We start from the raw sequence: 27,481 nt of genomic DNA on the forward strand, positions 1-27,481 counted from the left end.
GTGTAGCAAACAAGTAATTCGTTCCACTATGTCAGGAAAGCACACGAGGGCAGTTGGAACTAAAGGTGATGGAATGCCAACATATTACCTTTCTTTAGAGTGTCCTATGCTAAAGTAACTGGAACAGGTGTCTTTTTCTTGGTGTTCATTCTACAGCAAAAATTATCAAGCATGCTTTCCATGGGTTAGGCACTGAATTAGGCACCAAGAATTTAAGCAATGTAAATAAAATACAGACGTAAAGCTGTCTGTCATCTAATGGTCACCAGTCTAGCTAAAGAATATTAAATTCTTTTTTTTTTTATTTTTTTTAAGACATTTATTTGCGAGAGAGACAATGAGAGACAGAGAGCATGAGAGGGAGGAGGGTCAGAGGGAGAAGCAGACTCCCTGCTGAGCAGGGAGCCTGATGTGGGACTCGATCCCGGGACTCCAGGATCATGACCTGAGCCGAAGGCAGTCGCTTAACCAACTGAGCCACCCAGGCGCCCAAGAATATTAAATTCCTATGAATTATTTTGACTGCTGCCGTAACACTAAAAGCAAACCATAGCACTTTCTGTTCATTTTCATTCAACCAAGATTAGTTCAATTAATATGCATCCATATGGCACAAAGAGCAGAACCTGAGATAGTGAGAAACAGGTCCTAGTAAGGGGGGAGGGGAGTGGAGGAGGGAGATAGAGAGTAAAATTGGTAAATTTGCAGCACCAAAATGTTCCCGCTGATGAGGCCCAGCATTTAACATGTTTAGAAGTGAGACCAGAGGATACAAATCCCTGTGGACCTTTGGTTCAAGGTTGCAGCCCCCTTAGCTACCAACCAGATATAGGGAATGTCATAAACTGGATGCAAGTGGGAAGCTGACCTGCCCAGTCTGCAGAAATGGACAGGTATCATTTCTCCTTGACAGTGGCTGCCTCTGAATGACTGCCAAGAGAATTTTACAGTCTAGTCCCCGACTGCCCTTCATGCAGTTTTACCACTGGTAAAACTGAAATGTCTAGTGGAATAGTGATGGCTCAGGTTGTACAAGAGTGGTTTTTTTTGTTTTTTTTGTTTTTTTTTTTTTTTTTTTTAACTTTCATTCCTGTCTTAGCCCACAGGAACACCCAAATATATTCGTCGTTATTGCTCATGTTCTTCCAGTTGTGTCAGCACCTTTATTTCATATTTGTGGTTGGTACACTGGAGGAGTTTGACCTCAGTGAGAACACATGTGTGTGGCACAGAGTTATATCTAGTGTACAGTAGCTGAATGGTAATACTCAGGCAGTGTGGAAGAAAAAGAAATATCACAACATTAAACAGATGCTCTTTCCCCCCTCAAAGAAAAGAAAAAAAAAACCTTCAAAGTTTTTGACAACTCACTTTGGAAACAAACACTTCCCTTACTACAACTTTGTTTCTAGTTCTAAAATAATTCAAGAAAGAGTCCAAATCAATGCTATTTATGTTTCTTAAAATTTAAAGAGGTTATTTATTTTATTTTATTTTTAAGTAGGTTCCACACCCAGCATGGAGCCCAACACAGAGCTTGAACTCATGACCCTGAGATCAAGACCTGAGCTGAAATCAAGAGTCAGACACTTAACCAACTGAGCCACCCAGGTAAACCTAAAGAGGATATTTAAAGGTAATATAATAGGAAAGAATAGTTTGTGTATGCATAAATGGTGATCAATTTTAAGAGCAAGTATTAATGAGTGAATAACACTATCTCTACCAGCCTCTCTCATGCCTTCTGTGCAACACAAACAAAACCCAAGTCATCACCGTTCATTCTAAACTTGCTCCTGATCCCAGATTTCCTAAGGCAGTTAATGGAGCCCTTACCACCTAGTCATTCAAGCCAGAAAGCAGTCATTTTATACCTGGGGAGGACTTCTCCTTCTGGATAAGACTGAATAACTGGCAGAGGACTATCCTCCTGCCATAAAACTAAACAGAATGTACAAGGCAACTGTTTGCAGGCATTTGACCACAGGCAGCACAAAAATAATCTCTGAGAGAAGGAAAGCTCACAAGGTGAGCCTCACCCTTGACCTCTGTCTGGGGATAATTTTTTGACCCTCGCACAGTAAGCTGGTGGACCAAGCAGTGCTGGAAAACATTAGAGCTCCAGCCCAATCAGAATAGAGAGATTGAGTTAATATTTCACCAACATCCTAGCCGTTTAGCTGAAATACCAGTAAGCCCATTCCCTACAAGTAAGAAGCACACTCTAGAATAACATCTACTTTAGATCCACTATAACAAAACCTAAACTTTAGATCCACTATAACAAAACCTAAACTTCCAAACTCTCTCCCTGCCTAGAGATAAATATGCCCAGTAATAGGAATGTGGAAAACACCGTGAACTTTCCACAGAACCATGCTAGCAAAGTTTAAGACCATGGTTACCCAAGTTCAAGTTGCTCAGCAGTTAAACTACTTCTTAGGGGCACCTGGGTGGCTCAGTCGGTTAAGTGTCTGCCTTTGGCTCAGGTCATGATCCTGGGATTGAGCCCCATGTCGGGCTCCCTGATCACCCTTTCCCTCTGCCCTTCCCCCTCTGCTTGCGCTGGCTCTGTCTCTCTCTCAAATAAATAAATAAATAAATAAATAAATAAATAAATAAATAAATAAATAAATAAATAAAAATCTTAAAAAAAAATCAACACTCTTTAATGTAAGGTAACAAAATCCAGTGTCTCTGCAAAGAATCATCTGCAAAGTTTATATGCAAACAAAATTATTAGACATGCAGAGAAATCTCACAGTCAAGAAAAAAGCAGTTAGGGGTGCCTAGGTGGCTCAGTCGTTAAGCGTCTGCTTTCAGCTCAGCTCATGATCCCAGAGTCCTGGGATCGAGCCCCGCATCGGGCTCCCTGCTCAGCAGGAAGCCTGCTTATCCTCTCCCACTCCCCCTGCTTGTGTCCCCCCCCCCCGTCAAATAAATAAGTAATATCTTTAAAAAAGAAAAAGAAAAAAAGCAGTTAATATGAACCGACTTCCAGAATTCCCACATATTAGTTTTAGCACATAAAGACTTTAAAGTAGCCATTATAAATATGTTAAAAAGAATGAAACAAAAGTTTTCAAGTAAGTAAGGAATGTATGATCTTAATGAGGAAATAGGGTATCTCAGCAGAGTACAAAAAAACTTAAAAAAAGAGGAAATTCTAGAATGGAAAATTCCAATAAAATTAAAAATTCACCAGATGAGCTTAACAGCAAACTATAGATGGCAGGAAAAAAAAAATCAATGACCCTGAGTTAAAATTCAGGTATTTTCTAATCTGAAGAACAGAGAAAAAATTAACAAAAAATTAAGAGTGCCTCAGGACCCATAGAACAATAGCAAATGGTTTAACATACATGTAACAGAGTCCCCAAGACTGAGTATAGAGAAGAAAACATAATATTTGAAGACATAATGACTGAAATTTTACTAAATTTGATTAAAAAAAACATTGATTTATATCCAAGAAATAAGCAGTAATGAATAAAGAAAAAACCCATTAAACTGGTGAAAACCAAAGAGAGAAAATCTGGAAAGTAGAAGGGAAAGAGACATATTAATTATAGGAAAGTAATGATATAAATAATGGCTAGCTTATCAGAAGCAATGGGGGCCAGAAGACAATGGAATAATATCTTTAAATTGCTGGAAAAAAAAAAACCCGTCAGTTCAATTTTTGAAGAATTTCAGAAATAGTTTCCCAAAACTCCCATAATAAAGACTTGCATTATAAGAAACGATAAAATGTATTCTTCAGGCTGAAGGGAAGTTATGCTATATGGAACTCCAATCTATAGTAAGGAATGGAGGGAGCTGGAAATGGTAAGTAAATGGGTAAATATAAAAGTCATTTACCATCTAAATGGAAAATACCAACATTGTAAAGTGAGGTTGACAGCTTTGAAAGAGTAAAAGGAAGGGTAGGTAAATGGAGTTATATTCTTGTAAATTATTATATTTGTGACATGGGGAATAGCAAATGGAAAGTGTGAAGAGTCTGGTATAAAGAGTGAAGTGGTGAAATATTGGACTATAAATAGCCTTTGATAAATTAAATAGGCATATTGTTAGTGCTGGAGCAACCACTTAAAAATTTAAAACAAAAAGTTATAGTAAAGGAGCCAATAGAGGAAATAAGAGGAACACTAAAAACATGTTTGGTTAACCCAAATAAAGGCAGGAAAGGAAAAACAGAGGAACAAATAATTTGAAGAGACAAATAGAAAACAGTATGATGATAGATTATCCATAGCAGTTTTATTTATAATAGTCCCAAGCTGGAAACAACCCAAATATCCATCAGCAAGGGAATGGATAAATAAATTGTATATTTATACAATGGGATATACTCTGCAGCAGAAAGAATAACACACATGACAACATAGGTGAGTCTCAAAAACAAATGAACAGAAGAAGTCAGACAAGAGGGTATATATTATATGGTTCTATTTACATGAAGTTCTATAAAAGATAAAACTAATATATAGTGGTAGAAATAAAATCAGTAGCTGCCTGGGGCCAGGATGGGGGAGGAGATTGAATGGGACATGAGGAACTTTGTAGGGTGATGGAAACCTGCTGTATCTTGTTTGGGGTGGTGGTTTCAGAGGTATATACATTTGTCAAAAACATCAAATGGAACAAATCTATGGAATTTGTTCTCTTCTACTTGGTAAGTGGCAAATTCAGGCATCTTGATGCCAGTCCAGGTTCTTTATAGAATATTGTATTGATACCATATAACCACTTGCTGCTGGTTTCCAGGTTTTTTGTTTATTTTGTTTCTCAGTAGACTTTGATTATTATCTCATCATCCTTCATCAAGAAGAAAACTTCCAGGAATTACAGTGGTTGTTAGTATGAAAGAGTTATTAAAGTTTCCCTCTATTTCTGAATTTTCCTCAAGTAAAATTCCATGTGTTAGAATTATCTGGCTTATTTCTTTGCAAGGGAAATACTGGAGTGGTTTTTTAAAATGAAGCTTCCTTCCTGGGAAAATAACTTTTTCTTTAAATAATGTAGGGAATTGGGGAAATTTATAAATTTTTAGAAATATGATTTCAAAGAGTTATCTTTTATTGCAATTGCTTTGGCTATCCTTAAGCAAACATTTGAAGATTCCTAGGAAATGCAACATGCCATATAGATATTTAAAAGTTGATTTTATTACATCACTTTTCTCCTAATCATATTGGGCTGATGATTTCATATTTGATTTGGAAAATTTCCTGGTTTATCCAAGTTTAGGTAATAATGTCTAGGCATTCGATATTAGTCTGTTTTCCTATCACTCACTTAGTAGATTTTAATACTTTAAAATTCACAAACATATTCACACTTAAATGGTTGGAAGATATTTCATGGTAACATTGTGACAATTTTGTTGTTTGGAAAACTTTTTACTTAAAAGACACATATTGAGCTATGTTAGGAAAATGTCAAAATTTAATATGAAAAATAAAACCTATTTTGAAATATTTCTTAAAAACCTGGATTAGGAAAAAGATTTGTGGAGGAACAGCTAGAATGGGATATGAGAAGGAATAAGTGAATAATCTCTAAAGTACATTTGAATATTAAAAAAATCCTTGAGAGAGGATAAACTAGGAAGCATAGAGAAAATAAGACATGTGGCAGAGGAAGGGATGCTCTAAGACTATCATATTTAAGTTCTTCCTTACAAATTCTGAAAAAGACTGTTGTGAGAACACCTGTCATATTGGGGGAAGGAATCAGGTTTGACATAAGGAAGAATCACATTTCTACTTTTTTGGGATAAATTCCAAGCACAAAATGTTATTTCCTTTGAAGTCCAATGCCATTTTTATCTCCTCTGATGGCCCCATCCTTTGGTGAGCTCTCCATCTTTTAAACTCTTTAGTACTCTACTGTCTGCAATACTCACATAACACAGAATGTGCTAGTTTTTACTGTATTTGTGGTAAACTTTACAACCTTTGGAAGGTAGCAGCGTGCCTTTGTACATTTGTATCCCGAGTCTTAGACAGTGTTGACACAAAGTAAGTCCTCCTCAGTGATGATGAGATGTTCTCAGCAGACTACGGCATGCCCTTCTGGCATCTTTCCATTCAACAGTAGAGTACTGAATATTTTACCATTAAAATGGAATGGTCCATCTACTTGGTATAATGCTCCTCTAGACTGTAACATTTTGAGGGCTGAGACTATGCTTTATTGACCTCCTTACTCTCAATATTTTGCACATCAGAAGAATCTAAGACATAGTTGTTGGATGAAAGTATGAATGAGGGAACTGAACCAGGAAGGGTGGATTTTAGTCCTTTACCACTAATTGGTTAAAAAATATTGAGCAGGGCACCTGGGTGGCTCAGTCAGTTAAGCGTCTGCCTTCAGCTCAGGTCATGATCCCAGGGTCTTGGGCTCGAGCCCTGCGTCAGGCACCCTGCTCAGCTGGGAGCCTGCTTCTCCCTCTCCCCCTGCTTGTGCTCTTTCTCAATCTCTCTCCCTCAAATAAATAAATGTAATCTTTTTAAAAAAAATTGAGCAAATGACTTAGCATCTGTGTCTCATTGTCTCTCTCTCCAATATATATATATTGAAGGAGTTAGATTTGATAATAATAAAATCTCTCTTCCAGCTCTAAAATTCTAGGATTTGATGGTGATGGTGATAGCTTAAAATAGAAAGGTACTTTAGTTCAAAAATTGAATCAATGAGCCAGATGGTATCAATTCTTAGCAATTGGTTTTCTCCTGCCTCCAAACTTCTCATCACCTGGAACTCAAAGGACCCCACACAGGTCAGCATGCTGAAGATTTGGGGGATGGCATTACTTCATAAATAGCTCCTCATCGGGATAAGATTGGAGACCCTAGACCCTGGAGAATAAGTGTGAAAAGGTGATTTACAGCAATAGCTCAACAAATGAAGCAATCTATTTCAATTTTGAACCAAAGGCTAATTTTCTGAGCATCCTTGGTCCTCTTCCCGTACCCATTCAGGAAGAACATCAGTTGATTTGATGAGTTCTCTAAATCGATGGGTACAGGAACTCTGCATATCCTGCATACATTGTTGAGTACTATGTATCTGCACTGTTATAAGCTCTGTATGTATTATAACAAATTGGACAGATAAGGAAACCAAGGCAAAGATAGCTGAGTTTACACAGCTAACAAATGATAGAGGCAGGATTCAAATCATCACTGTCTGACCTTGAAAGGATATTAGAATGGTGCAGGTTTTTTAGAAATCTCACTTTCTCAGAGGTGAGGATGGGGGAGGGACTGACAAAAAAAATGAATAATTCAGGCTTTTAAACAAAAAAAGACTTACTGCCTTCATTCCCAAATAGCTTTGCCTATGTGTAGATTATAGAGATGACTCTCAAACTGTTTGTATTTGTTTGGAAAGCCAGTTACCATTCCTCAGAGACCAGCAATGAGATTGCATTAACTGATGATCTGAACTTCATCCAGGTCTGGTGGATCCTGGGAGCAGACCTTGCCTGACAGAGTGCAGCTGTGCTGTCAGTCAGCATGCTGAGGCAGGTGGGCCTCATTATGAGTTACAGTACCAAAGTAAGGACTCAAAGGCAAAGGTTGCTCTTTCTTTCCAGCCAGAAGATGGAATATTTATCAAGTGGCTCTTTGGAGAAGTATTATTCTGTTGCTTTCCATTTCCCCGGGATTTTGTAATCCTCATGATTTGGGACAGAGAACAAGAGTAATTCTGCTTTATGTTCTTATTCATATTTCCTTTATTCATTATGTCCCGATATTCATAATTAATAACTGGAAAAAAAATGAACACACAGCCTTCTTTTGCCACAGAGGGAGTTGTCTTCAGAAGAGCTGGCAAGTTCTTTTACTCATCTTACTGGAACTAAAGACTTTTGGCCAGTAAGTCTGAGTCTTTCAGCAAGCATTATTTATAAGAGAATCAGTTATTATTTTGGCTTATATTCTGAAAATATTTGCAGCAGTTTCTGAGTGGGATATGCCTAGCCCTTAATTTAGAAGACTAAAAAAGCCTCATGTATTTCTTCTTTTTCAATCAGTCCTAGAAACCTCAAGTATTAAACAAGTAAAGATCTCCCAGGATTTTGTTAATTCACATTGTTTTCTGATGAAATGGTAGGTTTTTTTAGTATTAAAAAGTATATTCTTGGCATGCCTGGGTGGCTCAGTAGGTTAAGCAAATGCCTTCAGCTCAGGTCATGATCCCTGGGTCCTGGGATCAAGCCCCACATGGGGCTCCTCACTCAGCAGGGAGTCTGCTTGTCCCTTTTCCTCTCTCCCCAACTCATGCGCTCTTTCTCTCTTCTCTCAAATAAATAAAATCTTTTTTAAAAAGTATATTCTTAAATAGAAACCAAATCCTTACCAGGGAATGAATCCCTCCTGTGACATGCAGGTATGTGGTTGTCCTGCTTCTGACAATAGTCCCAGTGGCTGGGAACTACTTCCAGCAAAAGGATTTTTTCCCCCATTTTTTGGACAAGTCTTATTTTTAGAACATTCTTCTTATATTGAGCTGAAGTTGTTCTTTCTTGCTCTGCCCAGCGCATAAATTCAGGTGTTTCTCAGAAATCAATATGCTTTTCTTATTTCACCCACTGTCCTTGGACAATCTATGGTTTCAGGGTTCACCTACACAGTGATAAGTCTATCTCAAGCCCAGATTTTTTTGTGCTCACCTCCAGGTTAATATATTTAGCCACCAACTAGGCAAATCCACCTGGCTGCCTCACAGGTACCTCATATTCAATTTAAATAAAACTGGTTTTACCTTTCCCTTGACTCCTGAGTTTGGTGAAGGATGTTACCATCCACCCAGTCTCCTAAGAAACTGGGAAATCATCTTGGATTTCTCCTACTCACAGCCCATCAGTCATCCAGCCCTTTTGATATTGTCCTGTTAAAAATCTCATGTATATCTCTTCCTCCTCAACTCCACTACCAAAGGTCTTCATTGTTTCTTGACTGTAAATGACAAAAGCTTCTGTATTGTTACCCTGCTTCAGGCTCCCCCCCACTTCAATCTTTCGTCTTCTCCAGAGTGAACCACACAAATTTAACTTTCTTGATACTATCGCTCAAAATTCTTAGATAATTTCATCTTGTGAGAGGATAATCCTAAATGCATTTGATGGCATTAAGATCCTGTGGACACACTCATTAGGATGGGAATTTATAACATATAAAGAACTACAACTAAACAAACAACCCAATTTTTAAATGGACAAAGACTTGAATGGACATTTCTCCAAAGAAGATATACAAATGGAAAATAAACATGTGAAAAGATGATCAACATCACTAATCATTAGGAAAATGAAAAGCCACAATAAGGTACCATTTCACACACATTAGGATGGCTACTATATATTTTTTTTTAAAAAGTAAGTTTTGGCAGGGATGTGGAGAAATTGGAATTCTTGTGCACTCTTGGTGGAAATGTAAAATGGTATCACTGCTACGGAAAACAGTATGGAGGTTCCTTTAAAAATTAAAAATGGAATTGCCATATGATCCAGCAATCCCATTTCTAGGTATGTACCCAAAACAATTGAAATTGAGATTCAAACAGATATTTGTATACCCATGTTTATAGTAGCATTATTCACAATAGTCAAAATGTGGAAGCAACCCAAATGTCACTCAATGAATGAATGAATGGGATAAATAGGTAAACAAAATGTGGTATATATACATACATATATATATATATATATATTAGACTTAAAAAGGGAAGGAAATTCTGACCATGCTACAACATGGATGAACCTTGAAAACATTATGCTAAATGAAATAAACCAGTCACAAAAAGACAAATACTGTATGATTCCACTTATATGAGGTAATTAAAAGTGGACAAATTCATAGAGACAGAAAATAGAGTGGTGGTTGCTAGAAGCTGGCAGTAAGAGAAATATGGGAGTTATTATTTAATGAATTGGAAATTCAGCTTGGGAAGATGAAAAAAGTTCTGGATTGGCTGTGGTTATGGTTGCACAACAAGCGGAATGTACCTAAAAGCCACTATACACTTAAAAATGGTTGTTAAAATGGTCAATTTTATGTTGGGTATATTTCACAACAATTTAAAAAAATCCTGCAGAACCTGAATCCTTGTTATCTACAGCAAGCCTGAACCACTTGTAGTCCTCAAACATACTCGGGCTCTCTCTTGAATCAGTGCTTTCCTGTTTGCTGCTTGGTCATTTCTAACTCCTGGTCACGGCTCAAATCTAGGATTACTAACCATCACACTGGTTTACCTGGGATTGAGGGGTTTCCCAGGATTTGGGATTTTGAGTGCTCAAAGTGGGAAAGTCTGAGGCAATTTGGGAAAAGTTGGTCACCCCACTCAAATCCCAATGATAATAGTGTTTCCAAATTTAATCAGCATCCTCAAATGTCCTTGATGTCCTCATTTAAGAACTTGAAAACTTCAGCTTGGAAATTGCTAACATCAGAACTTATGATGTACTGTAAGATATTTATGGTGGTTCATATCTATTTATTAATTAACATCCCTTGAGTAATTATATACTATTTGGCTTATTATCATCTAAAACACATTTCTTTCTGGTTTCATAAGAGTATCATAAAAATCTAGGGCGCCTGGGTGGCTCAGTTGGTTAAGCGACTGCCTTCGCTCGGGTCATGGTCCTGGAGTCCCGGGATCGAGTCCCGCATCGGGCTCCCTGCTCGGCAGGGGGTCTGCTTCATCCTCTGACCCTCCCCCCTCTCGTGTGCTCTCTCTCTCTCTCTCTCTCTCACTCTCTCAAATAAATGAATAAATAAAAATCTTTAAAAAAAAAGAGTATCATAAAAATCTAGTCAAATGCCTTGCCAAGATCCAGATACACTGTATTGATATTCACTCCTTTGATCCAAGTTTTGCCAATCTGTTCAAAAAGGAAATTAGATTAGTCGGTCAGATCTTGTCATTTGTGAACTCATACTGGCTTCATATGGTCACAGCTTGTGTGTGTGCAATGTATGCACACACTCACAGACGTCTGAGCAGTCCTTTAACTGGGTAGAATTAACCCCTCTGGAACCTTATCTTGGATCAACATTGATTCACTTATAAAGAAATATTATATTCTACCCTGTACACACATGGCCACAGATTTCGCAGGTTTTCAAGAATATTGAAACCAATAAAGGGAGCAAAGGATTTTCCTCCTGACTATACTAGATTCAGTAGCCAGTATTAAGCTGTCTACGTTACTGAAATAAATCTTTCATAGCACAGACCTGGACTCTGGCCTGCTAATACCTGGTGAACTAACTGGCTAAGAGTCTAAAGCAAACACTCTAGGATTCATAGGAATGTTTATTTCACATGTAAACTAGCTCTGTGAATACACATTCATTTATAGGGATATAAATATAGGTCTTGAGTAGTGGCAAGTCATCAACATTAAAACCAGTAATTGTTACCATTTCGAAAGGTTAGGAGGCAGATGCATCTCAGTTTGAACTGATCGCTTAAGTAATTTCAGCATTTGTTTTGTTTTGTTTCCAAGTGAAAACAGGGCTGTTTCTGGTTGTCCCCGGCTTGTACCATGCCGGCAGGGAAGAGAAGCTTTTCTCTCTGTGAGAGGACACTCTGTTTCCTGGCTGCAATGAAAGCTTCACAGGAGTTGCAAATAAGAAGCAAACTGAAGTAAAATGTCAATCAGTAAGCCAGCATGAAAGTCATTACCTAATAATAGTAAATATAATGTTACTACTGTTATCATTATCGTCAGAAATAGTATTACCACTGTTGTTATTATTATCATTATCATCAGCAAGACCTATATTCCTTTTTTTTAAGATTTTATTTATTTTATTTTATTTATTTATTTGACAGAGAGACACAGCGAGAGAGGGAACACAAGCAGGGGGAGTGGGAGAGGGAGAAGCAGGCTTCCCGCTGAGCAGGGAGCCCATGTGGGGCTCGATCCCAGGACCGAGCCGAAAGCAGACGCTTAACGACTGAGCCACCCAGGCGTCCCAAGACCTATATTCCTAATGTGACTCTGCTACTCCTTAGCTCTGTGACTGCAGCTTTGTCTTCAAGTCTGTTTCATGATTTGTAAAATTGGGATAAACAATACCTGGACTACAGACCTCAAAGGGTGGTTGGGAGGCCATAACATTTATTGAGCATGTGCTATGTGCCAGAGACTGGAAACTTACATGGCATTATTTCATTTATTATATTTTAAAGATTCATTTATTTGAGAGAGAGAGTAAGAGAGGGGAGGGGCAGAGGGAGAGAGAGAGAAGAGTAAGCAGACTCCCCACTGAGTGCGGAGCTGGTGAGGGGTTCAATCTCACCACCCTGAGATCATGACCTGAGCCGAAATCAAGAGTCCGATGCTTAACCAAGTGAACCACCCAGGTGCCCTGGGATTATTTCATTTAATCTTCACAGCATCCTTGTGAACATGAATAGCAGTATATTACACTTACTTTGCAAACAGGGAAGCTGAAAGTGAGAGAAATTAAGTAATCCACCTTAGATCCCATGCTTCTAAGTGGCAACGCTAGGATTTGATCCCATACTGGGTTAAGCCTACTCTACCATATCACATACAAATGTACATGGACTTATTCCAGCTATAAACTATAGACCTGCCTATAGAATTATAGGTACATAAAAAGAGCATTGATTTTCTCTTCCAGAGTGGGACAGGGATTTTATACATTCCTGTGGATTTCCTTAAAATCCTGTATGATTTCACTGATTTCTTAAGCCAAAAGTAACAGGGTCAGTGGAGTCTTTCAGAAGTATCACATTTCAAAGGTGATGTTTATGTAATATTTAAACCATCACCCATTATTTACATAAATGTGCTTAATATCACAATGCATTTAAAAGAAGCATTCCACACAAAGCAGATATTCATTCATGACATTCAAAAGCTACTTAACTTTCATATAATGGAAACAATCCTTTATGCAATCTGGGCCATAAGTTTAAAAATCCTTCCTTTCTTATTCCTTCTTTTGTAAAATGCTGATCTGGGGGAAAAATCGTCTTTGCTACTGTAGTCCAACACTATTTCCCTTGCATTTTATTTAAACCAAAGATTTTTAGGAAGAACATCCATCTCTATTAGAATTAGTAGGGTTACCCTTGAAGACACCCTCTAATTCTTTCCATTTCTAATAATTCCTAAATATTTTCTATCCACATTTAGTATTTCTTTGACCAAAGTAATGCCCCATACTTTTGGGCTGGCACTAAAGGAATTCTAAATACTTTCCCCTTGAATATATATTCCAAAATATATTGTTCTTGTCTTAGGCTACAGATATTTTGTTAAAACACACATTGGATATAGTGGTTATGAGGGTGGGTAAATGAAGAAAAACTAAATGCTCTCTGAGAATAAAATGATGAGTGATTATAGTGGGCAGATACTATCCTAAATCTCTAATTTTGAGACAATTTAAACATCAAGGTGGTTTTGCAATTCTTTTAGTTTTATTCAATATTAACACAACTATTTAAAGAAATTTTAGAACTGTTATAGAGTCTTTAAATATGACTAAAATTTCCTCTGAGGAGAGAAATGATTTGTATGTTATCCAAATAAAGCCTTCTAGTCAATTTACTTCCTAAATTGAAATGTGGAAATGTGAGCTAAGTAAATAGACTTAAAGAGAAAGAAATTGGGTCTTGAGTCTTGTCTGTCTCTGTCTCTCTACTCTCTCTGTCTCTCCCAGCAGGTGCACAGGAAAGAATTTTGATTTAGTATTTGGTGCAAACACTAAACGAAATAGAAGGAAAATTACATGATGAGTTCATATGGTCAGTATAAGCTCTAGTGTTTGCTTGAACAAAATGGGAGACCTGCACTATATCATAGTAAATGTTAAAGCCTAAGAATTGTATGTCAGGATAAATAATTTTAAAAGGTGCAATTCAAAGGGTAAATTTAGAAAACTTCATCTTGGAATTCTTGCCAATCTGAAACCTTTGAGACCTTGGTATAAATAAAAGTGTGAATATGTTGGAAATCTTATTTTAGAGCATAAGAGGGTCACATGTAATCATTTGGATTCATTTTCTCTATTGGATGAGAGCCAATGGAATCAAGAGTAGTTATATATTGAGTCCTGCTATTAATCATACACTCTTCTTTAAGGGCTGCTGGGAAACAAGTGTGACAGACAGGGCTGGCACAGAGAGATCAGAAATGGGAGAGCCCTTTCCAACCAAAGATCTGGATGAGTCTCATAGATGGAGTTATGGACAGACTGGACAAATGTAGAAGTGTCTGAAGCTAAAAACCAAAGGATTTATTTTCAGTGGGGAAAAAAATATTATAACCCGTAGCATAATCTTTCACAAAAGCCACTGAGTAAATAGTAATTCTTCATATACTTGAAAACAAAATTGTTTCAGCCTAAGCCTTCTTTTAAAATATTTTCTAAAATGTTACAAGATGTGACTGGGGTAAGGGTGGGGCTTGATGCTGGGAGTGAAGCACACAAAGGCTTGAAGGTACTAATATTGTCGTATTTCCTATATGGTACTGTGTTTTATTCTTCTCTAAATTTTATATTGACATATCATATATTTCTTTTCTCTTTCTTTCTTTCTTTCTTTCTTTCTTTCTTTCTTTCTTCTTTCTTTCTTTCTTTCTTTTTCTTTCTTCTTTCTTTCTTTTCCTTCCTTCCTTTCTTCCTTCCTTTCTTCCTTCCTTCCTTCCTTCCTTCCTTCCTTTTCTTTCTTTCTTTCTTTCTTTCTTTCTTTCTTTCTTTCTTTCTTTCTTTCTTTCTTTCTTTTCTTCTTTCTTTCTTTCTTTCTTTCTTTCTTTCTTTCTTTCTTTCTTTCTTTCTTTCTTTTTTCCTTCCTTCTTTCTTTCCTCTTTCTTTTTCTTTTAAGTAGGCTCCACACCCAATGTGGGGCTTGAACTCTGAACCCTGAGATCAAGAATCACATGCTCTACCAACTGAGCCAGTCAGGCATCCCCAATGATATGTTTCTTGATGAAAAAAAAAATTAGTATTAGGAGATGTCATTTGGTGTGCTATTATGATTCTATGTACCATAATTACCTGCTAACATAGCTTCAAACTGTTATTTAAAAATTATTTTATTTATGTACATCTAGAATCTCACATTCTAATTAAAAGTTGTAACATTAAACTTCTTTTTTCACCAGCTTTTAGACTAGAATTTTGTACTATGAAAAATGAGGGAAATTGCCGGGGGAGATTCAGGAGAAGTAAATCTGAGTAGAAATTCCTTTCACTACTGAAATACCTATTATTCCCATAAAATAACTCCATTATAACAGTCCCATAAAGGAATTTGTGTAGAGATACACTAAAAAGTTTAGAAAATATATATCCCTATGGAGAATTCTCCCTCAGTCAGTCTGTCTCCTGTCTCCACCTTGCTACCACATCTGGTATCAAGAGCACATTATTTGTAGCAATTAATTTTTAATAGGAAGAGAGAGTCAGGGGAGAAATCTTTAAGGTTTCAAAGACATACTCTAGAGTGCCAGTTTTAATTTAACTTTAAATATACATTTGAAAATTAATGGGCCCTCTGGTAATACTGTAGCTTTTGGAATTCATTCAGAAGGAGTTTAAAATGGAAATGCTGACAGATCATGAACTTCAGTGATATGAATGGTGTCGCTGTAAGACTTTGCTTCATAGGCATGATGCCCATTGTAATGAACTTCCCTGTGGCTATATTTTAATTTCATTCAAACTTTAACACACAACACACAGACACTTGTTTGAATGGCAGACCAAAATAAAATATCAGAGCACTTAGTGGGACATACTGAACATATGTGTCCCTTTTATTTTATCTTGTCTGGTATTTGGACTTGGATTATCCTAGTCTATTGGTTATGACCTTAAAACTGATTAAGGTTCCTTGCCAGAGAAAAGTGATTTGCCTTCAAATCAACTGGTAGCCTCAATCTAGTTCACTTCACAAATGAATAAAACAGAATCTGTGCTAAATGGAAAGAACAGTAAGACATGACACAGAAGGAATGAGAAACAGGCAAGTGGGATGGCAAAAGCAAGTAATTAATAGACAGTGGGCTTAGCTTAGTTCTTGGTACTTCCAGGTTTTGTTTGAACAGGTAAGCTAGACTCTAGTATGTGTGAATTGATCAAACTGATCCTGCTCAAAGGGAATGTGGTTGGGTGGGATTGTGATGGTGGACTCTTTGTAATATGCAAAATGTGTCAAGACTGTCTGGTGTGTTTCTGTCTGGTTTTCAGGTCTAGTCCCAATAAACTTCCCAGTTTACATTTCCCAGTAAAGTCAGAATAAAACACCCTTCCAGCACCACATGCCCACAACATGGGCATCCACATGGAAGAAGAACACATTTTGGAAAGCTCACTAGCTCCTGGACCAGCAAACTAAGAAAGGAACATCATTCTGCCAACTGTTTTAGAAGCACATTTGAGTTAGTTCATGACACTGAGAATAAAGGAACAGAAGAAAAGAAGAAAGATCCTAGCATAAACAGACTTGGGAAGGAAATAGTGGCAGCAAAGATCAAAAAAGTTTGCATAATAAAAGACAGGAAATTCACATTGGATCAGAACTGAAAAAATTCCTCACCATCCAAGCTAAGAATTTTCATCAGTTTCTCTAGTGAGGAGGGACTGAAATATTTTATCATTTGCAATATATACATAAACATGCTTTAGTTAGCTATTTGACAAGTGTATATAGTTCCCTTCCCAAAGTGAATATTAAGTCATTTTTATGAATTTTTTTGTCATCTTCTCAAAGGCCCCAGGGAAAGAACACTTCCGGCTATTGGCCTGGGGTCCCCACCTAATTACTGTAGCCAGAGTAAGTATCCCTTATACTTTAACAAACTCTGTGTCTCTAACTTAGGTGCATTATGTACTAAACACAAAATGAAATCTTAATTTCCAGGACCCATATTTTATTTTATTTTATTTTATTTTTTTATTTTTATTTTTTTAAGATTTTTTATTTATTTATTTGAGAGAGAGAGAATGAGAGACAGAGAGCACGAGAAGGAAGAGGGTCAGAGGGAGAAGCAGACCCCCCGCCGAGCAGGGAGCCCGATGTGGGACTCGATCCCGGGACTCCAGGATCACGACCTGAGCCGAAGGCAGTCGCTTAACCAACTGAGCCACCCAGGCGCCCCCAGGACCCATATTTTAAAGTGAGTAAAGTTTAAACACGTATCTCTCAAATGTCAATGAAGACACTCCACGATCTTTCCATCCTCATCTCTATATTATAGTCATTCCAACTGCAGGTCCCTAATCATGATGCTAGGACCTTTTATACCTCCATGCTGTTGCCTATGTTGCCACCTCCACAGAGATTGGCTTGAATTTTCATGTCTCCTTGGCAAACACGTATTCGTTTTTAAAGACCCAAGCTTCACATGCTCCCTCCCACTCACTCTCGACAGAATAATGTATTATCTCCTGCCCTATGTCACCAGTTGGTTATTCTTACTTCTTTCTACCATCTATAGTTCATTTTTCTTATTAGAGCCTGTTCCTGGCAGGTAATAAACTCCTTAAGAGGAATAATTATGCCACATATCTTCATAACCCCAGGTCTTAGGACATTGCCTGATATACAGTAGGCATGACACTCTTAATTATTCATTCCATAAATATTTAAGCATGGAATTTTGATTAAGCCACAATGATTCTGCTCAGGTACATATGAACAAGAATACTTACTCATTAAGGCATTTCACAGGCAGTCAGCATTGTGTTTAATACCTAAGTCAAGAATGGGTTGACAAGTTAACATATCACTAGTCTATTTGTATCACAATTACTTGTAGTACTTTTAACAATTACTTGTTAAAAATGCAGATTCCTGAGTCCCACCTCAGACATGCTCAATCAGAATCTCTAGGCATAAGACTCAGGAATCCATAATTGTAAAAAAGCAACTCATGTGCCATATTCTTACGATAAAGTAAGCTAGAGAAAAGAAAATGTTAAGAAAATCCTAGGAAGACAAAATACATTTACAGTACCGTATTGTATTGAACAAAATCCATGTATAAGAGGACCCACACAGTTCAAACCCATGTTATTCAAAGGTCAGTTGTAGTTAAATTGCCTGAGATCACAAAACTGGTAATCAAGATTTAAACCCATGTAGACTGACCCTGGATAAAGCTGATGTTCTCAATAATTCCACCGTTCCTTCCATTTTCTATCCCTCCCTCCCTCCCTCCGTTCCTCCCTTCCTTCCTTCCTTGGTAACTCACTCTAATCCCCTGGGTTGTTCAAGGTTCCACTGTAATCTTTTTGCCTTAATTTCCTCCTCTGTATAATGAGGATGATAAACAGTACCTACTTAATAGGATTCATTAAGAGGATAAAATGAGTTAATATATAAAAAATACTTAAAACAATATTTATGCATAGTAAATATTATGAAGTATTTACTATATTATTATTTTTTGAACTCCTATACTATTATTTAATAATGCTGCATACTTTTGGTTCTCTCTCTTTTAATTCTGCATTGTTTCTCCCCACTTCCTGTAACCTAAGTTTATATCCTTGGCTCTCTGTTCTCCATTTCGACATTCACTTCTTTGAAAATCGATAAGCCTCAAATACCACTTTGTGCAGATAATGAAGAAATCTAAAACTCTAGCTCTGGAGTTTCTCCTGAACTCTAGCTTTCAACTCCAACAGATCTTTGCATGGTTCCAATAGAATTTCCTACCAAAATATCAAGATAAATATGTCTAAAACTGAATTAGTTGTCTTCCCTTTGACATTGACCAATGGCATAATTTTTCAGTCATTCAGACTTGAAATTTCATTCTCCCTTCCCAATGTACCACTTATCAGACCTTCCTAATTTCTTTTAATAATGACTCCCTTATTTAGTTTTCTAACATTTCTCCCATAGTTGAAAATACTAGCATATTTCAACACTTACATCTAACTTGTCCTCCAACCTTCTCTCTTTTCAATCTTGGCATCTGGTACTGATCAGTCTTCTTAAAATGGGAATTTGGAAAATAATCATTTATCAGTTTGAAATTCTTTAATTTGTTTCCTATTGCCCGTAGATCAAATCTTAAATGGTAGAATGTAAACTCCATGAAGGGAATTTTCATGCATTTTGTTCACCAATGTAACTCAGTGCCTAGAAGACTTCCTGGCATATAGTAGGTAACGCACTAAGGGTTTACTCAATGATTGAATGAACCCTTATCCTGGCATTCAGAGACTTCCATACTTTGCCCTCAATCTCTCTTCCACTGCACAAACTTCTAATACAAACTAATGAATCTATTTCTTTCCCTCTGAATATAATTAACATATCCTCGTTTTGCCCATTGTTATGAATCTCCTGTTCTCCATTTCCAAGCACATTATCTTTCTCTGCTCCACCTATGTAAATCCTCTTCACTTTTCAGCTAAGTCCCAAGGTCTCTGTCTTGATCAATTTGAGCTATTGGAATCTCCACCATCCTAAAACTCTATAGCATTTAAACCTTACATTGTTTATTTTTTACTAGGCAAATGCCTCTGCTCCCACAAACAAATATACTCTATTTGAGGCTGTGTGTACACTTTGGAATCTTCTGGATGATAAGAGCTCTATTAACTATAATGAGCAACTGTTCTTTTCTTATAGTCAAAGAACCTGAGATACATTTTAATAATAATTCAATTTCATATAGCATTCAAATATTCATACTCAATAGAAAAAAATGTTTTTAATCCTTAATAATTTGATGGGAAAATGGAGAGAGAGATTAGGTGAGTTACTGCTTAATTCTTACCTATTCTTTCCACCAAACCAAATTACCTGTCTTTCTTTAGTTGACTAGTTATCCAAAAATAGAAAAACTGTAGTTTAAGGCTATTTAAAATAACTATCTTCACTCAGCCCTGGATTTCTAGAAGAATTCCAGAAAGCTGTAGCTATTTGTTACAAAAATCAAGAGGTGGGAAGGATTTTACAGTGGTTAGATCTGGCAGGTAGCACCTTGACTAAGTGATCAAAGATAACATTACTAGTAATAAGATATATCAACATTATATACACCCAATATTACACCCTGAGAAAGAGACAACATCACTTCAATAGTGTTTATGTCGAAAATACATAACCTGAACCTAATCATGAGAACACATCACACAAATCCAAATTGAGAGACAGACCTTCTACCAAATGACTAACCCCGGCTCTTCAAAAGGGTCTAAGTCATGAAAGACAAAAGAAGACAGGAACTTCCACAGATGGGAGGAAACTGAGGAGATCTAACAGTTGAATCTGTTAATTAACTAACTAAACACAGTATAAGATCCTGAATTAAATACTAGACCAGACAAAGGATATTTTGGAAAACTGGCACAATTTGTATAAGAGCTATAGATTAGTTAATGGTATTGTATCAGTGTTAACTTCCTGGTTTTGATCATTGTATTGCTGTTATGTAAGATATCAGTATTAGAGGAAGTCAATGAAGAGTTTACAGGAACTCTCTCTCTACTATTTTTGTAACTTTCATGTAAATCTATTTCAAAATTATTTCAAAATAAAAAGTTGAAAAAGTGATGGAAAGGATGAATTAAGTTCTATATTCCTGGAGGAAAAAAAAATACCCCCCATTTTTTTTGAAATAATTCCTATAATTCCAAAGGTTGCATCAATCATTTCTATTCATCAATATGGTTGCTTTAACTTTTATAATGTGTGTGTACTGTAGGATGCTTTTCAGCATGTGGAGGGATCATTAGTTGTGGATGGCACACAGAATAGGCCAGGAAAACTTGTTAGAGAAATGATATTCAATGGTATACAACAGTTACTGGTTAAACAGACATGCTAAGTAGTATCTTAGGTGCTGGAAATGCAGCAATGAGCAAGATAACAGATCCCTGGCCTCCTGGAATTTCCAGTCTTATTAATAAAGATAAAATCAGAAGGTTAATTTTTTTTACCCCTCAAAACTTGGAAGGTGGACTTGTCAGGCTGTGAAAAGCTGTGCGGGCATGGAGGCTTATGTCAAAAAAGAAATTTGTTGCAAAAATTGGAGAAGGTATTCAAATTGGAAAGACCATGGTCTGTTAGCATGTTCTAGATGCATAAATGCAGATCATTAATTCATGTTTATAAGCCAGGGAAGGGCAGAAAGCAGAAAAGTGGATTACAGGAGAGAAAAATCAGCAGCAAAGTAGTACAGGGGCAGACTGAAAGGCAAGAGTGAAGGAAGGAAAGGTAGAAATGAGAACCGTCGCAGTCCGTTTATAATATGACTTAGGTGGGCCACAAGAATCACTGCAAAAAAATGCAAGAAGGTCGAGAATGAAGGGCTCCGCTGAGTAGGATTTCAGACGGGCGTGCGTGAAGAGGACAGAGAAAAAGATTGGGGATGGGAGACATGCAAGAGGAAAACATCATTTGGGGGCTGCCGAAAAAGGGACGAAAGAAGGATACTAGTCACCCACGAGCTTCGGGCACGACTAGGAGGGTGGCGTGGGAAGCAAGAGCGTGCGGGCGTTGCCCGGGCGGCCGCGGGCGCTCCCCAGGCGCGGCGGGCCCAGGGGCTTTGCGGACCCGGGCGCGGGAGGCCCCCGCGGGTTGGGGGTAGGTTGCGGGGCGGAGGGGGAGGTGTGCACTGTGTTTGGTGATGTCATTGCAAGTCAGTGAGCGGTGAAATTTAACACCGGCGGGAGTTGCTGGGCTCCTCTTCTTCCAGGGGAAGCAGCCGGCGGCAGTCAACGCTGAGCGCCTGGAGTTGCCACCGGCCCCCTCGCACCGACTAGATTTCCGAAGTGGGTGTGTGTGCTCGTCTGACAAATGTTCCGGCGCGGGTTGTTTCCAAGGACTTCCCCCACACACCCCCTTCATCTCCTTCCCTCCCCCAGCCCTTCTCTCCTCCCAGGCCCAAAGCACTCCACTGGAGTCACAGAGTCGCCTTTGAACCGCAAGTGAACTCGAGGGCTGCGCTCGCGGCGGAGTTCCAGCTGCTGCCGGCGCCCCGCCGCCTGCCAGTGAGGTCTTGCTCCTCGCCCGCCCTCCCAGGGGAGCGCTCCCCCCGGGCTCGTCCGTTACCGAGCTAGGGAGCTAAGCCTAGCTGATTGATCTACCCTTTGGGTGCTACTTCTGTCCTCTTCCTATTTCCCTCCTCCCTTTTTGTTGTTGTTGTTGCGGTTTTGGAGCATCGTTTTCATGTGACTTTTTTTTTTTTTTTCTTCCTTTTTCATGGCCAGTACCTGCACCCTTAGCAGTTCGGAGTTGCCTTCTGTTTTCCGTTAGCGCTTCGCTGCAGGGACAAATGCATACAAATGCATTTAGGAGCCCACAGGACAAGGCGTGGAAAGGTCTCCCACACGGCAAAAACGTAAGTAGCTCACTTCCCCGGGAGGCTGGGGTTAGAGCCACCCCTCTTCCCAGCCTCCGGACCCGCTGGGCGGGTTGGAGATCTGTGCTCCTGCTCCTTGGCACTTTTTGAAGCTGGGAGCCAGAGAGCAGCCGTGGCATCCTCCTCTCGTCTCCTCAATTTGTAAAATACGGTGTTTGAAGGGAGCCTCCTGCCAGCGGATCTCTCAAAAAGTTATGCTAAAGAGGTCCTACGGCTGGGGAGGGAAAGCTCGCTGGCGCGCGTCCCGGTGCCGGCGGCCACGATTCCCGCGACTCCCGAGCTGAGCTCAGACGCCCGCTGGAGCTCCAGCTCCCGCCGCCCTCGCGCCCTCCCTCCCTTCTTTCTCAGGGCCCTGGCTGAGGTTCTGCTTCCCGGTGGTGCTTCTTCGGGCGTCCAGCCTGGGGACAGCCCGGGCGCCGGCGGTCCTCTGGGATCTGTGAGCGCAGCCTGGACCGGCGGGCACAGACGTGGGGCGGGTTGCTGGACTGGAGGAGAGGGGACCCGCAAAACCTCGGGCATCGGGGCGCGGCTAGACTCAGAGGCAATCGCCTCTTGTCCTTAGGAGGCCAACACACGTGCTGCCCATCTGGGGCCGAGGCTGCGTCCTGCTTCACTGGCCTGTCACTGGGGAAGGGGCTGGACGCGGGGGCGGGACTGCTCCTCCCGCAGAGTGCTCGCGCAGGCCCTGACTGGCACCCCACCGTCTCTTTGGGCGCTGTACCTGCTCCTGCTCACTCCCTTACTGGGAAAAGAGCCTGGAGGGGGGTGCATGCCTTGGCTGGCTGCCCTCCTCCCCCTGGAAGAGGTCAGTGGGTTATGCAAGTTTGCTTCAGGCCCTTGGGGCGGGAGGGACCAAAGCGGCTCCGGTCATTCTCTGCCCCGATCTGCCCCTTGGGAGAGTAGGTGAGGGTCGCGGGTAGAACTGACCGTGCCCGCTGAGGGCAGGCGGAGGGAGGCGGGGCGCGGAGAGAGACCGCCTTGTGGCAGTGTTTGTGTGCACATGTGCTTCCCAGCCGCGTGCCGCCGACCGTGGCTGGGGCTCGCGCGCTCTCTGCTCTGACCCCTGCGAGCCTGGGCAGCTGGGCTTCCCGGCGGAGGAGGACGCACCTCCTCGCGCGCCCGAAGCCGGGCGAATCTGGGGGAGGCAAGCTCGTAATCCCGTGCCTGGGGCCAGGTGCCGGCGACCGGGGAGGCCCGGGTCGCGGAAGAGCTCGGGCAATGCCGCTTAACTTCCCCAGGGCGACTCACGCGGGTCGCGCCGGCTTCCCAGGCACGTTTCCCGCCACATTTCTCAATAAAAGCCCCTCAGCGTGGACCCAGTCGGAGAGCCGGGCTCCGGGCGCAGCCGATCGTGCGGGACCGCGTGCATCTTCCTGCTGATCCCAGTCAGTGGAATGGTGGCAAGAGCTGCGGGCTCCCGCGGGTCCAGAGACACCAGGAGAGGGTGGGTGAGGCAGTCCACCTACTGGCCGGCCCGCAACCTCCGCGTTCATCCCTCTGCCCTTCTTGCCTTGCCGGCCAACTCCCACCGGAGGGCTTTTCCTTGGCCACTGAGCAAGGCCTGCGTCGGTGCCCCACCATCCGCGGGGCTGGTAGTTGTGACCAACCTCTCAGATTAAAGCAGATCTTCTGCTCCTGGCCTCTGTCTTGTCTGGTTTACACTTCCCTTCCAGACGCTCCCAGAAAAGGCCCTGCATAAATTTTGGGGCAGTTTGGGGTTTGTAAATTGGGTCCAGATGATTGGGGGTGGGGAGGCAGAGAAACCAAACAGAATGGATTACACCAAGGGACTGAGGAAAAATGAAACTACGTGGAATGGGTGAAGAACCCTGGCTGAGAGAATTGGGGTTGAGAGCAGATCCTGGGTGAAGGCACTGGCCTAGAAGGTCTCTCCGTCAGGGACCTTGCAGCCTCCTTTGACTTCCAGTTTGTTCCACTACAGTTGTCAGTGGGGGTGGGCTGCAGAGAATAAGGGGAATTCAAGGTTACATCATACACCCCCTTATAGCTCCAACCATACACATGCCAAGTAGGGGAAAGAGTAGTTACTGATTGATCTGAGAAAATTGTTTCTCAAAAAAAATCCAATTTCCTTAAAGAATTAAGCGCTCTTCAATTTTAAAAAGAAAAACTGGGAGGCCTGGGTGGCTTAGTCGGTTAAGCCTTTGTCTTTGGCTCAGGTCATGATCTCAGGGTCTTGGGATCCAGCCCCAAATTGGGCTCCCTGCTTCTCTCTCAGACTTTTCCTGTGCTCCCTCCCCTCTTGTGCTCTCTCTCTGCCAAATAAATAAATAAAATCTTAAAAAACAAAACAAAACAAAAAACACTGCTACCAACCCTATAGGGAGGGGACTTGGCAGAAGCAGCTGATTAGCTGATGATAATGTCAATCCACTGAATTAAACCTTAGAGTGTCTAATGAAATCCTTGAGGTTTTAATTTTCCACCATCCTTTTGTGGTGATGTTTTTGTAAGAACAGGAGCAGTTTTTTAAAATTACAATTCTGATTATTCACCCAAAAACATTTACAGTTTTAAAACTGGATCCTTAAAGACATTTTATTTCATAGGGCTGCTTTTGAGTGAGTTACCTAATGTGAATTTGTGGAAGTAATATTAAAGGAAATTAAAACCAAAAGTCAATGTTAGATACAATGATTTAACAGTATCAGAAATTTCCCCAGGCAGGCTATTATTGTAATTAAAGGGTTTCTATAACCAAGGTGTGTGTGGGGGTGGGGGAGTGGGGGGCAGTTTTGGATATAAACATCTATTTCCTAGTTGGCATGAAACTTCTTTAAAGTTGCTTAGTTATCTTTGCTTTCAAGTAGATGTTTAAAATAAACTGATGTCTCAAGGAGAGGGATTATACTTATGGAAAGTGTGTTGCTTAGACATTCTGCTTGGTGATCTGAAGTGGCAGGAGAAAAAAAATAAATTTTATTGTGGAAATTCAAATAGCTGTGCTAGAGTCCTTGCCATGCTTTGCAACTATGAGTTATTTTAGAATTTGTAACTCTGAATGAGAAGTGAGGTAAAGACCATTTTGTTTTCATTCGCATAAAAGGCTAACATTATTCTGGCATTCATTCACTCAATCATTCACTCATTTATTCAACAAATGTTTTCTGAGCCCCAACTACGTGCCCAGCATCACTCTAAGCAGAAGGGATACAATGGTGGAACAAGACAGAAACACAACTGCTGCCCTCCCAATGTGCCCAGGTTAGTATCGGAGACAGAAAATGAACAACCAGGTATACCAAAATGAGGTAAAGGTACAGACAGGAGGACACCTAGAAGTCCTGGGTAGGTGGGGTAGATACAGAAGGGAAATCCTGGAAAGAAAGGCTGACCAAAGGAAATGAAATTCTCACTGAGACCCAACAGGAAAAGGCATGGAACTTTCCAGACAGAACAGTAAAAGGCTGAGAGATGAGATAGCACTGGTTCATTTGAGGGCCGGAAAGAAGTGAAGTTGGTTGTAGAGCACACTTTCTAGAGGACGAATGACTGGAGCTGCATCTGGAGACCAGAGACCAGATTCTGAAAGGTCTTTAAACCAGGTTACTTTCTTAGCTAAATAAATGGAGGTTAGGATGGCCTGACTTCTTGATCTTGGGATCAGTGTGCATGTAGAAGATGCTGGAGAAGTTGTATGTTTATTGAAACTCAAGACCACCTGATAGTCTTGCTAACTGAAGATTGACTCATTCATTTAAAAAACTTTAGTTAACACTAGTGTGTACCAGGAACTTTGCCAGGCGAGGCTGCAATCATGTTAACAATCTCTGGGGTATTACGAGGATGGACTAGCTGAGGTATTTTTCTTCCCTGCTACTGACTGGACTCTAGGCATTTTGATCACTTGAAGTCCTTAAGCATTTATCTCCCTTGTACTTCATGAATTGCCTGTTTGCTTGAAGTTTAACCAAAAATTCTAGTATGTTTCACCACTGCATTAGTTATACAAGTACCTACTAAGCTGAATTGATAGTCTCAGAAATTCATTGTATATAAGTTAGTGACAACACTTCACTCCCTGAATCATCCAACTTTATCCCCACTGCTGGGATGAGAACTGATCTTCAGTTATTTGGGCAACAAAGGACAGAAATGTTATTATTTCTGGATCTTTGCAGCTAGTAAAGAGCAAAATTTGTAAAGTTGTCGTAACTTAAAGGAGTTTTTGGCTTGTAAATGTAGTGTAATGGTAATTGCTGAAATTATCGATATATATCACACGTATGGTTTTCAGTTGGTTTAGAAATTGGTTTAGATTAAAATCACCAACTCATTAAAAAAAAGGTTCCCTATTCACAAGATTTCACAAGTCCTTCTTATAATTATAACTGGAATCTATGTCGGAATGAGCTTCGGTAGCCTGCAGACACAGTACATGAGAGTCTGAACGAAAAGATGCCTGGGATTCTCCTAAAGTAACTCAAACCCTTCAGATAAAGAGAAAGTTGAATAGCCCTAAGAATTATTTAGGGAAGATGCCTGGGATGGATATTAGTTCCTTAAATATTCGGAGTATGGTCTTTGGATACCTATTTCCTGTCTCATCCCCTCCAGGCTTCATCGCTCACATGTCTGGTTATGTTTTGATTGTGGCTTCTGCTATACTGAAAATGTGGCTAGCAGACCAGACACAGAAATATTTCATATTTTGCTAGAGATCCTCAGATATTAATATCGTGGGTTATATTTTCTGAACTTTTATTGACTGTTACCATATTTTTTACTTCTTTTAGATCTGGTCTGTTTTTGTGAAATGTTTGAGTACAGGTACTTCTGGTAGTTTCTATTAGTGACATACACTCCAGACATACAGAAAAGTGACCAAAAGCAGACATGCTCCAAATATTTGAAAAATAGTCATTATTTAATATACCAACTAGACTTTTTGCGAAAGTAAATATGTGGACAAATGAGCAAACTTAGGAGACTATTTGAGGTTATATAATTAAAAGAATATTGGCCAGACCTTCAGGAAGACCTTTCCAGATTTGTGGTTAAACATCATGTCTATTATATATAGTACTTTATGGAACATCTTGCTAAATAATTTGATCTTTGTCCTTTAAT

The 27,481-nt window shown here is 39.8% G+C and overlaps 1 protein-coding gene across 1 annotated transcript in view; it reads left to right on the plus strand.

Moving 5' to 3' along the window:
* The first annotated feature begins 22,236 nt into the window (after positions 1–22,236).
* The window catches only part of COL24A1 (collagen type XXIV alpha 1 chain), a 391,649-nt gene continuing 386,404 nt past the window's right edge, over positions 22,237–27,481 (plus strand). Inside the window, exon 1 of the mRNA XM_064588890.1 lies at positions 22,237–22,369. Coding sequence (XP_064444960.1) covers positions 22,314–22,369 — 56 coding nt within the window. The 5' untranslated portion in view covers positions 22,237–22,313. The remainder of the gene's footprint in view (positions 22,370–27,481) is intronic.

Source organism: Mirounga angustirostris, unplaced genomic scaffold (genome assembly GCF_029215605.1).
Source record: "Mirounga angustirostris isolate CCGP_5_RB_7025 unplaced genomic scaffold, mMirAng1.0.hap1 SCAF_4, whole genome shotgun sequence".
Lineage (NCBI taxonomy): Eukaryota > Metazoa > Chordata > Mammalia > Carnivora > Phocidae > Mirounga > Mirounga angustirostris.